Source organism: Benincasa hispida, chromosome 12 (assembly GCF_027475165.1).
Source record: "Benincasa hispida cultivar pf3 chromosome 12, pf3_genome.v1.1, whole genome shotgun sequence".
Taxonomy (NCBI): domain Eukaryota; kingdom Viridiplantae; phylum Streptophyta; class Magnoliopsida; order Cucurbitales; family Cucurbitaceae; genus Benincasa; species Benincasa hispida.
This window is the reverse complement of record NC_143489.1, coordinates 86,790,347-86,804,565: the sequence shown is the minus strand read 5'-3', so window position 1 is coordinate 86,804,565 and position 14,219 is coordinate 86,790,347. Positions and strand designations below refer to the sequence as shown.

At 31.9% G+C, this 14,219-nt stretch overlaps 1 protein-coding gene across 1 annotated transcript; it reads right to left on the bottom strand.

Moving 5' to 3' along the window:
• Positions 1–2,104: 2,104 nt before the first annotated feature.
• LOC120068848 (5'-3' exonuclease family protein) lies at positions 2,105–6,196 on the bottom strand. The gene is made up of 8 exons (XM_039020484.2): positions 5,796–6,196; positions 5,287–5,463; positions 4,603–4,773; positions 4,340–4,521; positions 3,987–4,233; positions 3,658–3,793; positions 2,865–3,337; positions 2,105–2,593 (listed from the first exon to the last, which is right to left on the bottom strand). The coding sequence occupies exons 1-8, from the start codon at positions 5,988–5,990 to the stop codon at positions 2,348–2,350; spliced, it is 1,827 nt and encodes a 608-aa protein (XP_038876412.1). The 5' UTR covers positions 5,991–6,196; the 3' UTR covers positions 2,105–2,347.
• Between the last annotated feature and the right edge of the window lie 8,023 nt (positions 6,197–14,219).

The following is a 14,219-nucleotide window of genomic DNA, read 5'->3' as shown; positions in this document are numbered from 1 at the left end:
TAACATTTTGAAATTTAAAGAATTAAATAGAGAATTTTTTTTAAATAATATTATTTTAATATATATTAACAAAAATATGGTAAAGTTGAAAATATTGATAAAAATAGGTTTTTTAATCGCATACCCGGTATACGATTACACTTAAATCGTGTACCCGGTACACGATTAGATCTAAATCGTGTATCGGTACACGAGTGTTTGTGATTTGGTACGCGCAGACTGCCAATGTGGCAGTCATGTAGCGTTGATTGAGATAATCGTGTACCGGGTACACGATTACCCTAAGTCGTATACTGGGTACATGACTTCATTCTCCATTAAACGTTGCGGTGCCTTTCTTCTTCCTCCGTCCGAAAACCATTCGAATCCTTTTATTTGCCATTTTTCTTCCTCCCTTTACCGTCGTAGCCTCATTTCTTCCTTCGGCCGTGAGCTTTTTCTCTTGTTGTTGTCGTTGTGAGTTGATCTACCGAAGAGTTTTCTCCATCCGAAGTGTTTTCTTTGACTAAGGTAAAGTTTTTTCTTTAATTTTTTCCAATATATGTATTTGTTTATAAAATTGAGGATCAAGATTGAAAATGTATAGTTTATGGATCCATGATTTAAATGTATAATCTTTATATATATATATATCATTTTGTTTGCATTTGGGCTTAACTAAATGTGTAGTTTATAAATCCATGATTTAAATCTATAATTTTTAGATATATGTTGAACTTAGAAATTAGATTTTGTTATTTTGTTGGGCTATTTTTTGGATGATTATGTTGGCCTATTTGTTGGGTTAATATATATATATATATATCATTTTGTTTGCATTTAGGCTGAATTAAATGTATGATTCATGGATATACTATTTTGTTTTTATTTGGACTGAATTAAATGTATAGTTTATGGATTTTAGATTTTGGTTATTTAGATCTTATATGTTAACTTAGAAGCATACGAAAACAACCCCATGTGGGGTAAAGGCTAGGGAGTCGTCTTTAAATTTCATGTAAACTTCTATTTTCAAATTAAAGATCTAAATCTTCTTTAGTATCATGACATTTTTTTTTTCAATATGAGTGCAGAATAATTATGTTTTCATTGTAGACTAGATATATAATTAAGCTTAATAATGAAGGAATTAGTGGACCCGGTCCTAAAGTCTTAATATTGTTGTACATCTCTGATTAAAAAAATAATTAGTCAATCTATTTTTTTAAAAGAATGAAAAAAAAATCGTGGACTTGGTCCACGAGTCTCTATGCGACCGATTAACCAACTCAGCCGATGTGGTGCTGATTGGTTAAATGCTAATCGTATACACACGATTCCCCTAAATGCTAATCGTGTACGGGGTACACGATTTCTCTATCCTAGTTTTGTCAATACTTTCCATTCCGACCTATTTTTAAAAATATTTTTTCATATATCCCATTTTTATCAATAATTTAAAAATATACCATTTTTTTTTAAACTTTGTCCCTAAATAGAAATGTATTCAAAATTTGGTGGAGAAAATGTAACATTCTGAAACATGCGGACAAAATGGAAACTTCACTTAAACCTTGCAACAAAAGAAAAGAAACAACATTAGATTCAAATATGATAAAGTAATACCTCTACAAACGAAATTAAAAATTTCCAATGAAACTAAAGCCATATATCATACAACGTTTTGCACTAGAAAAATCATATACATTTAAGTTAAAATACAAGTTTGACTTTGATGTTGATTTCATTTTAGTTATTATACTTGTGAGTATTCAAATTTAGTTCTCATTCTTAAAATAGTTCTTAAAAATAGTCCATATAGTTAGTTGGTGATTGTTTTTTTTTTTTTTCAAGCAAATAATTAGCCTCTATCAACATTCCCTCTCTTCTAGTTTCGATAATATGTTCACAATTGTGCTTTTTTTTCTTTTTTTTTTTTTTGGTAAATAGAAATTACATTATCATATTTTTCAAAAGTTAAATAAAAATTAACCTTCCAACTAACTATGAGAATTGAGTTTAAGATTTTGAAAATATATGGACTAAATTTGAACCTTTAAAAGGATAATAATGGTAGTAATATTGGGAAGACTAACCAAATTATAGGGACAACAAAATCAAGATCTTGGCTAAACCAAATATATTATAATTACATCATTAAAAGCACCAATTAATGCCTAACAAAAATAAAACAATAACTTTATACATATATTCTAAGACTATAGAATATGGCAATTTGCACTCCATAATCAGAGGGCACACAACAGCTCAAAGAGCTGTAGCAAAAACATAAGTGATTACATATATTCTAAGCTATAGAATTTGCACTCAATAATCAGAGTGCACACAGTAGCTCTCAAAGAGCTCTCTAGTCAAACAAAAGGCGTCGTCTTACAGACTTTGAAAGAGTGGAAGAAGTTGATGCTTTTCTCTTTCCCGTACTCGTCTCCTCGTCCTCATTTGTCAAATCTGTTGTCTCTGATGTTTGTTGTTGCGTTTTTGTTGCACGGTAGAACTCAGTAATACTTAACTGGACACCTTTCCCTTTAGATGAATCAGACTTTCCGCTAGTCCCGCAAGCTGGTGTGGTTGGGGTCTTCTGCCTTTTCATTTCCTTTAGTTCCAACCAAGAATTTTCAAACATAAATAAAACTTGTTCATTGCAGCTTAAGATATATCCATCACACTCACAAACCGCACAATACCAGCATTCATCAACCCTACAAGTAATCTACTGCCCTCCCTAATGGGAAGCTAGATATCGTAAACAGCAAAAAGAAACTAAGCTTTGTAGAGCTAAGCCATTCCCACTTCAATAATGTAGTACTCAAAAAGAGACAGGGAAGAAATGAAGGATGCAACAAAAAAAAACAAACGATGATTACCTTTTCCTGTAAAAAATTGGCAGCCTGTTCAGGATATGCAGCGCCAACAAGGTCGATATTCTCATCAGTCAATAGAAACGAGCACCCGTCTTGAATATGAATTTTTGGAGAATCAGATTCGTCTGTCAAATCCACTGTTTCATCGATATCAATAGCATCATCTGGCCCAGTGCCAAACCCCTCAGAAGACCCTTCATATATAACATTGCTGAGGGTTGGGACTGCCTTCTTCCATTTGACAACATAAAATGGATGTCCATATCTTATTTTCTCTCTAAGTATAGAATCAAACTCGTACTGGCCATATAACAAAGTTTGAATAGGATTATTAGCCATTTCTCTGAGAAAAATGGTGGATAGCATGGGGAGCATCCTCTGACGAATGTACGATGGCTCCCACCGTAGATGAAAAACTAAAAAATCAACCAGCATTTCGGTTCTTGGGCTTCCCCAGGATAAGACAAGGTCATCATCTGCAGTAGAATCACATCAAATGAGATAACAATGTAACATGTGCACAAGTTATTCAAGACAATCTTAGACACTAACTAAAGAAAAAAGGGAAAAGGCCTTCTTAAACAAACTGACACTTCATTTAATAGGTGTTTAATGAAAACAATATTATCATATAAAAGAAGATGGAGGTGTTTGTTAAAATATAATGGCATCTGCTGCCCGAACAAATGCGCTTTAAATTGATCATTCATGGGTCACAGCAGCACCCAGAGATTTGTTCATCAAAATCAAGATTGTTAATATTTGCTACTTGATATGCAAACATAGCCACTCATACCACTAAAATAACTGTGATTATCACACTGGTACATCTGAATAAGTTCACTACTGGGAAAATTTGGCTCCATAGCAATCTTCTTGCAAACTTTTAATCGCCAATTTTCTTGTTTCTTTTTCTCTTTTTCTTCTCGATCCTGCCCATCATGAACAGAAAAACGTCTTTTCAACAAACAAAAACCAAAATTCACGTTGATCAGGTAAAAGAAGCAAACAAAACAGAAATATTTACAAATAACAGATGCTAATAGCACAAAGACTAAAAAATTGTAATTCATACAGATCACATTTTCAGAGTAAAATCAAATAGAGGAAATGACAATGAGGTACCGTATCACATGAGGAACAATTGCATTTAAATCCATCCGGCTTTTTGATACAACCCTCACCATGACTCACATCACAGTATTCACAAGGGAACTTAACATGGGCTCTTTTGCTGCCTGGATGACCACAGAAGGAACAGTGAGAACACTTGATCTTTCTTGAGCTCATTTTCAAAGATTGTCCATAGTCATTTACCAATTCAAGACCACCCTGAAGCATTGAATTATCCTCGTTGCCTATTTCATACAATCTGCATAAAACTCAACAGTTTAAACTCAGTTAAAATACAGAATAATAATGGTACAAATATACTTATTGTTATTGGTATTTGGAAAAACATATAAACTAAATATTACTTATTCAAAATCTCATCATCTGTGTAATCTTGGACGAAACGAACAGCGGTATCCAATCCAACTCCTTGCACGCCATTTAAGTTGTGGTCATTTCCAACCAGGAGAGAGATTGCGATTAAATGCTTCCTATTCAACCCAAGAGCAGCTTCAATATCTGATATGAAGTAGCATTCAAGTGGTTCCTGCATGTGATGATATTCAAGAGAACATGGTAAGAAAGAAGTCACATATAAAAGAAGACTCGTATAGATAGGAGTACTTGCTTTTGAATTGGGATGGATGCTTTTAATAACGCATTTGGCACCAAACAGAAATGCATCACTGTCAGCCGTGATGCATGCATCCACAAAGCCTTTTCGATTCAACTCGGCACATAGGGCTTCAGCTTCACCTTTTGCTTCTAAGACGGGCACCCCAAATAGCTCAAGCAGTTCCTATGAAGCAGCTATTAGTAAGACACGTGATGAGCATTGCAAGTCCATCAAATCAAACAAAAGCATCACAGTATCTGAAACGAGTAACACAATAAGAAAGGATGGCCCAAATTAATCCAAAACTCGAGGCACATGCAGCAGTGACAAAGCTCATGTACACCAACATTGAAGAGACTTTACAATATGGAATACAATAACAAAAACCCAAGATGCACAAAACACCATTTATCTTCTATAATCAAATTTTTCTCACGGTACGCCTCACTAATCTTCAGGAGATTTCACTCATCCAAGATCAACTCCGAAAGGTAATACGAATTAATTTTTCTTTTTTAATTATTTCACCTTGAGTCTTGGAACCAAGATTTCGGAGGGTATTTCAAACATCCCAAGCCCTTAGAGCGGATGCACGAAACCATACCATTCTCGTTCAAAAGTAAATAAGATCAAGTGGAGTCTAAATTGATGGACATATATGTGATGAAAATGCTCAAAGCAAGTGAAACAACCTACCACACATTCTTTAACACATTTTGCAAACTTGCGATTCCTGTCAACTGAAATGCGATCTTCAACCTTTGGTAGATCAGAAGTGTCAATACCAGATAAGCGAAAAAATCTGGCAATTCTTGCCTTAGATTTCAAGGGTGAAGGAGTTCCATCAACTACAAACACAGGAAACGCACCAAACTGCAAAATACAAAACACCATCACTATCAGCTTGAATAAAATCCCGCCATAAATCAACGACTTACTGATGCCATCAACGAAAAGAAAAAACGAGAGAAACATAATCATCTTACGGCAGAGGAATTATAACCAACCAAATTCCCAATTTATTTTCAAATTTATTCATTTTACTCACTATGCAATAAGCAAAAGGGGATAATCAAAGAAAGTTCACAAAACCCAACAATTATCTCAAATTCTTACACCCAAAACATCAACTCCCACAACGGTAAGAGAATTTATTCGCGTGATTCTTGCACCCAAAGAAACAAAACACTAAACTAAAACAAAACCTTGGCAAAGAGAGTGATGGTGCGGAAGAATGTGAGCCTCAAATGGGGGCTTCGAGCACTGGATTTAATGGCGGTCTCGTGCTGGACAATCCAGAAAGAGAGGTCGACGGCGACCCGCTTGTTCCTGAGGAAATCGAAGCCCTCAGTTCGAGCGTGAGGTTTAAGTAAATCCCAGAAATGGCCTCCGACTCCCATTGCTTCGAGTGATTCAGAAATGGGTTCATGAAATCAAGAAGAAGTTGGAGTTTTTCGTTGTAGTGATGGATTGATAGTTTGAGAGAAGAGGTTCATCTTCATTTTTCTGTGAGCAGAAACTTCAATTTTCAGAATGTTGATGGTTTGTTACCGTTACAACGTTTAGAAAGGCCCATGTTTTTTCCCCTTGAAATTCGGGGTTATACGTGGAAGTCTAAAAAAAAACCCTATATTTATAAATGTTTGGATAATTATATATTTTTTTATTTAGTTATATACGATTTTATATATCTTTCCTATTTTCCAACCGATTTTAATGATAGGAGAGAAAATATATTTATTATATTTATCAATGGGAGAGGAAATATATTTATTGTAATTTTTTTATTTTCAATTTGAAAAAAATATATTTTATAAAATTTTATTTTCTATTTACCTTAGTTTTCACCTATTAACTTATTGCCTTTTTTGACAGATTAATAGTTATTTTAAATATATCTTATAACATTTTGACGGATTCATGGTTATTTTAAATATATCTTAGAACATTTTGTTAGGTATTTAAAATATTCTAACTAATATGAAATATACTACCGTTTATAAATTAGAGGTTAACTCAATGTTTGACATAAATCACAATATAAAGCAATATATGAAATATACCATGGTATATAAATCTTCATAAATTTCATTTACACCATAATATGTATATCATAATACATGGAGTCTAAATAAAAAAAAACATTCTCGTACATATACCACAATATATCAAATTTACTATAGAAGCTAAAAAAAGTACATATATATCACAGTATGTACAAAAAAATATGAAAAAATAAAACTAAAATTTGAATCGAGTTCGCCGTTCATTTGCTCCAAGTCTGCCGTCGCTGTTTGTTTACTTCGAGTCAGTTGTTGCCATTCATTTGCTCTGAATCTGTCATTGTCGTTTGTTCGCTCCAAGTCTGCCATCATCATTCTTGTCGTCTCGTGCTTGCCCCGTCATCAAAACGCCCCATGTCATCCGTCTCCTACCTGTAACTCACACAGGAGAAAAAAAGAGGAATGGAGAAGGAGAAAAGAGGAGGGGAAAAATAACCTTGAAGCATGAGGGAGAGAGAATATGTATGAGAGAGAATATATATATATATATATATATATATATATATATATATATATATAAATTGTAAATAGTTATTGATATTAATGAAAATAGACCGACAAATATACTTTTTTTTAAGAAAAATAAGAAAAAAAAAAAATATATATATATAAAATGTAGTTGAAGATTAAATTGAAAATAGTTATTGATATTAATGAAAACAGGAAGATCAATATATTTTTTTTTTTAAAAGAAAAATAAAATGTTGAACGCATTAACTTATTTTTAAGGCTTTTTAGGTAGGGGATTTGGACTGCCCCAATTTTGGGCCCTTAGCCTCACCATACTCAATTTGAAGGATAACTTTATTTTCTGACTATTATTATTATTATTATTATTGACAAAAGGATTTTATCTATAATTACGTGTGCGTATACGATATACACCAGAATATTACAAGTATCAAATATGGGATTGAAATTCGAATTTAGAATTCTCGAATGGAAAACGTCTTAGTGACTTACCTACGCTCAAATTGAGATTAAGAATACCATTTATTCTCTCCTCTACTTTCAATATTTTTTTAGTTTAGTTTCAAGCTTCCAAACTTTTATATTTATTCCTCATATTTACAGTAAATCTACCATCAATTTATGGTTATATATATCTAATCTCTATTAACTTTTTCTAAACATATATTTTAGCCAAAATTAAACTACAGGTAGACATGTATTTAAAAAATATATTTTCTTCTTTTCAATATAGCCTCTCTCTGTTTTTTTTTTTTTTTTTTTTTTTTTTCCCCTAACAATATAGGAAGACTCGAAACTACAAATCTCCCCATCACTAAGATATACTATATGGTTTGTTGTGGATTTTTAAAATAATATCTATTCTTTTAAAAGTTTTAATTTAAATAGTTTTATTGTCACAAGATACGCTTTATTAATTTAGTTGAGAATTAAGTACTCTAGATTTTAATTAGATAGATTAAAGTCGTTAGACACACGATTCTCCTATGAAATAAATAAAAACATTTATTTTATTTTTACTTAGCACATTAATTATTAAGGTAATTGTTTTAAATGGTAAAACTATTGAAAATATTTTAAAAGTATAGCAACATGACACTATTACTGAGTGATAGACCACCATAGACTTTTATAACTGAGCTATAGAAAGCCTACACTGATAAGTAATGACATTTTATTATATTTGTAAATAAGTTTGCTCATTTTCCTTTATTTGAAAATAACTCTAATTATTATTTAACCGATTAAAATATTGGTATAGTAATGAATTGGAAATATGTAAAAAAAATGATAATTGTCCTTAAATTTAGAAAAATTGCGATGGGTGACAATTTGAACATGCAATTATGTAAGTGTGTCGGTCATATTTGATATTTTATACATATGAAAAAAAATTAAATCTAGATTTCTATTTATGTTTTACTCCACGTTTCTTGAAAAAACAATTGATAAATAGAAAGAAAGATAGAAAGAGAGAAAAGTGGCAGTTGGATGTGCGTCAGTCGATAGAGGTAAGTGACGAGAGAGGCGAAGTAGCAGGCTGTAACATATGGTATAGAATATTGTTGGTTGGTGGAAGAGATGTTGAGAGGGGGGTTTGGGATTTTAGGTGTCACCCATATTTAATATATTTTCAAATATGACAAAAACTTCAAATTTAGATTTTTAATTATTTTTTATTTCATATTTTTCCTGAACAATCAATTCGAAAGAAAGAGAAAGAGAGAAAAGTGACAGGTGAACGTATGGTAGTCGATAAAGGTAAGTGGCAAGGGAGGCAAAACGATGGCTAGTGACAAATGGTGTGTAGCAATGCTAGTTGATGGAAAAAAGATGTTGGGGGATATATTGCATACGAAGAAGAAGTTCTTTTTTTTTTGTTTTTTTTGATCTAATTGTATAATTATAAAGTATATCAACTCAGTTAAATGCATCGATAATAAAACGAGTGCATCGTTATCAAGTACATCAACAATATAGCAATCAAGTATATCAACATTATAAAAGAGTGCATCATTATCAAGTTTATCAGCAGTATATAAATCAAGTGTGTTAAGTTATCGACAGTGTGAGCACAAGATTGACAACTATATCAGTCAAGTGCTTCATCATCAAGTATATAAAATATATCACTTAAGTGTATTAGTCAAGCATATCAAATGTATATCAGTAGTTAGGGCATTTGTGACATTTTACTTCTTTTATATGTGGGTTGTTGATAACTTGTAAAAAATACAAGTTATCTTTACTCTTAAGTTGGAACAATTAGGGTTTTTAATGATAAATTCTCCTCATTTTTAATGGAAATGCATGGATTTACTTGAACAATAGCAAATTCATGTAAAAAGAAGTTTTATTACTGATTATCGCGGCACTAACACACTACTTTGCAGGATTTCAACGTAAGAACTGACAACAACGCATTAGACAACCGTCGACGCATGAACCATGCGTTAGAGGGAATTCAAAGCATAGAAGATTCGTTACTCTGGGCTGATTGTGTCACATCACCACTTGCAAGCATGGGCACCTGCAACAGGCAGCGTTTGAAAAGCTTCCAAGAGGTCAGGCGGCCAACCAGGACATGGAATTTAATGTTGTCCAGGGCATGAATTTAAATGCAGTCTATCCTCCAAGTGGACGAGACCAGCACCTATAAATATTTGAAGACCCTCCAGAATTAAAGAGACAATTAGAAACTCCATACTCTCTGTAAATTTTTAGACTTAGTCTTAGCTATACAAGTTATGCTGAGGTGTAAGACGATCGAAGGAACTAAGAACCATCACCACTGCCGACCAGGGAGTGGAAAAAGTTATTCTTGAGAAAATACTCTGTCCTCGACTCTTGAAAGTGATTGTACACAACAAGATTGAGCCAAAGAACTACAAGAGATTGTATTCTTTGGCTTGGCTCATTCTCTCTCTTAATATCATTTTCATATCATTTTGATTGAATATAGTTCTTTGTAAAGGCTCATTGACCCTTTGTTAAGTTCATATATTTGATCATCACTTTTGATACTGTTTGTCTTCTGTTTATGTTGAAAGCATTAGTACTTCATGCATAATTCTGTTTCAACGTCTAACCCAACGTGACAACTTGGTGAAAGCATCTTTAACTTAGTTGTTTGAAATAATAACTAAGTCACATGAAGTAAAACGCATAGTACAACTAGAGATAGACTTACTGGTATTGCTTGCATTCTAAGTTAGACGCATATAACCTAGAGATAGACTTGTATGTCATCTACATTGAGAAATGTTGAATGGAGTCTAACGCATGAACAGAAAGATAAGCAAACCATCCTATTTCATCCACACTACATAAATTGTGTACAAGTATCTTTAACCGGCGCGTCCACTTACAAAAACTTCATTCTCACATGAACCATCATTTTCCACTCAACTCTTTTGTATCACATTGCATAGGCACAACATGTTAGTGTAAATAACACATCTTTTGCATTTATTTAGGAAAACCCCTACTGCAAGTACAACACATTCTCTGTGTTTAGTGAACTAAAACCCTGTGTTCGACCCTGGACTTGCCAGGAACCTAGATTAGATTTATACTTGGGTTTAATCTAGGAAAACTTGAACGCCATTTTAAGGAGTTGTGTGCTCTCTGTGTATAACTCTAACACCCTGACGCATTGCACATATTTGGACACATCAAGGCATAATACAGCACTCATACTTAGAATTTATTTTCCAATCTGTTTTACTCTAAGCACTCCTAACACACCACACGATAGAGAGCGGAATAGTTGTGCTTCATTTTTGTCATGTTTGTAAACAAGAAATATTTGGACTATGAGCTTAATTAATATACTTTGTTTTGCCCTTTCTGTTTTCTTTTAACAGAATACAGATGGCAGATGGTCAGGAGGTGTACCAAAACATCTCAACTAAGTTGACATATTTATGATACCATCATCATATCCCAAAATCAAAAGGGATGCATTTCTAATAAGAAAAGTACAAGGAGTCTATTCCAAGAGTAAGAGAAGAGCTCAGGGGAATAAAGTACATCAAAAGGGGAGACTAAAGAAAAGCCTTCCAATTTAAGGCAATAGTAGAAGCATCATAATTACAAAATAATTTAAATTTACTGCTCCACCAAAGTAATGTTGTATGGATGTATGTTCTAAAGCCTCGTAGTTAATAAGTTATTTGAAATAATGATTGATTATTTTATATATGCAATTATCTACTAAAGAAAGATCCAAGGTTATTTTATGAAACTTAAATAGTATGCGGTAGACATACAGATGGATCATGTTTAAATAATAAACTAAATCATCTATAGTATATGGATAAGATTGAATGTCTTATCTTGGTGATGCTACGAATACGACCCACTTTGTAATTGTTACAAGAATTGTAAAGTGTTATAAACGATTTGATCCTATTTGTTCGTGTGGAGACATGCGAGTTGGGATATTCTATACAAAGAGTTTGTACAATACCGGACCGCGAAATGATTAATCTCTCTTTATAATACCGCTGACTAAAGAGATTAACATTTCATAGGATGACTATAGGTAACTCGACCTCAATCCTGAGTGAGTTATGAACTCTTGTCTATGACGGTAGTCCTTTATTGTATGGGTGAGAGTGATTATACTCGTCGACTCAATAAGTCTACCATTTTGGGGACTTATCCGAGTAGGGAGCTAGAAACATAACTACATAAGATGTAATTCACTCCTTCCCGTCTTTAAAGTAAGTAGATGAATTATTAGATGAATTATTCCCTGAAGTGCTGACTCCATATCTTAAACAATAGAGTCCCTCCCTTTCACTAGCCCAAGAGGGTTTTGTTTATGGTAGGACCATAAATAGGTTTTTCATTAGAGGATTAATGGAACTTAAGAAGTTAGATGTAACTATTGGGGTAAAAAAAGTAATTTGACCCTGTTGTAATTACGAGCGATTCATGAAAAGTCAACTTACTATTGATTGGTTATATCCATGAACACAGAAATATATATAGTGCAGCTATGGATCTTTAGTGGAATGACCTGCATTAATGAATGTTGATTAATTTAATTAAAGGGTTTAATTAATTAATCTCATATCATTTGAGATCATAATCTGTAGGTTTAGTTCCCTTACTAGCTTATTAAGGGTAAAAACAAAATCATTTACTTTTGGGTTAATTTGAATTATTCAAATTAAATACGAGAATTAATTGTATAAGATACAACTAATATAATGTATATAGATACACTATAACATAAAGTTAATTTTGAATAAGAAATTATACTTTATTATATGAGAGAGATAAATATTTGAATAAAATTCAAATATTAATTATATGAATGAGATTCATATATAGGTTAAAAATTAATATGCATGAGATTCATATTAAAACTATAGGTTCTAATTAATATGAATGGGTCTCATATTAAAACTATGAGTTATATGAGAGGATATTATCTAAATATTATTCAAATTAATTTAAATATGTGATATTAATTGTTAATTAATTAATATTATTATTTAATTATATATTAAATTAGATTTAGTATATTATTTAAATGATATAAAATTAGAATAACTCCTCTACATATCCATCTTTCTCACTTAAGGTTACAGGAAGTTTTTTGCAGAGTGAGTAGAGAGAACATAATGTTACAATTCCCTCTATAAAAATTCTCTCTACCAAAAACCAAAATCTCTCTACCAATTGCAAAGTGAGTAGAAAAAACATAATGATCCCATAATTCTCTCTATGAAAAATCAAAATCTCTCTCAACACACTTTTACAGAAACGTTGTTATGTAAAATTCTCCCCTTCCAAAGGATCCTACAATTCTGATTCTGTTCGGAGAATAGCAAGGTTTTCAAGTGGTTGTGTCTTTGTTCGTGGTTGTTTATGAGATTGTGGGGAAGGTATTCTTGAATAAAGTCTTCAAGGAGTTTGTGCAGAGGAAAGCATTGAGGAAAGTCTTCAAGTGTATGTCTTCTTCCCCTTTACAGCATGTTGTAACTTTATGCTTATCATGCTATGTTTTCTTCTCTCTTTATTAAAAAATTTTCCAAAACGAATTTCAATGGTACACCTGTTCACATGTTTTTGCTGCGGAATTTGATTCCTTCAATGAGATCATTAAAAGAACTCAGTTAGAGGTCCTTGAGCGGAAGCAGATCATCTCGATTTTTCAATTTTGGGAATTTAGATTTTACAGAGAATAACACAAATTATGCATTATTATGCATTTAAAAAATGAAATTTATAGCATACAAAAAAACAAAAATACGGAAGAACAAAGTTGTTTCAAGAACCCTTACTTTTGAAGATCTAATCTTCACTGGAAAAACCCTCAATCTCCAATTTGGCATCACCGCAAAGAAAACCATGGTATTCTTTGAGATGAGAACCTAGGAGTTTGTGGACTCTGACTATTTGGGTAAAAGGGAAAATTGAGAGAGGAGAATGGAGGAGAGGAAGTGATCTTACATAACTTTTTTTTTTTCTTTTTTTCTTTTTTCATAGTTAGAGAGTTTCTGTATCTCTGTTAACCCATTGAAGAAGATCACCTACTCCTTAGCCCCACTAACGTGATAGAGAGAAAGAAGGGGGAGGGAGTTACGATTCCTTCCTACTATTATTTTAAAAAATAAATTAAATTTATTTATTTATTTATTTATTTATTTTAATAAATTAATTAATATAATTTATATAATAACTACCTTATCATATAATATATATTAAACTATATGTTATATCAAATATAACATATAACTTATAGTTTCTATATTGTATCAAATACAATATAACTTATAATTTCAATTCTCTCTTACCAATGACTTTTAATATAAATCTCATTTATATTAAACTTAGTTATATGAACCCAATTCATATAATTAATATTTGATCATATTCAAATATTTATTTCCTCTCAAGTATACTTTATATTATAATGTAGCAAATACATTATAGTATTCATATCATAGGGTAATCTTTAAATTAATTATAGGGTAATTCTTACAAATAGGAAAAAAAAACAAAAATATTTACAATTAGCAAAAAAAAAAAAAAAAAAAAAAAAAAAATCCAGTTTTCCTGTTTTTCAAATGACCAAAA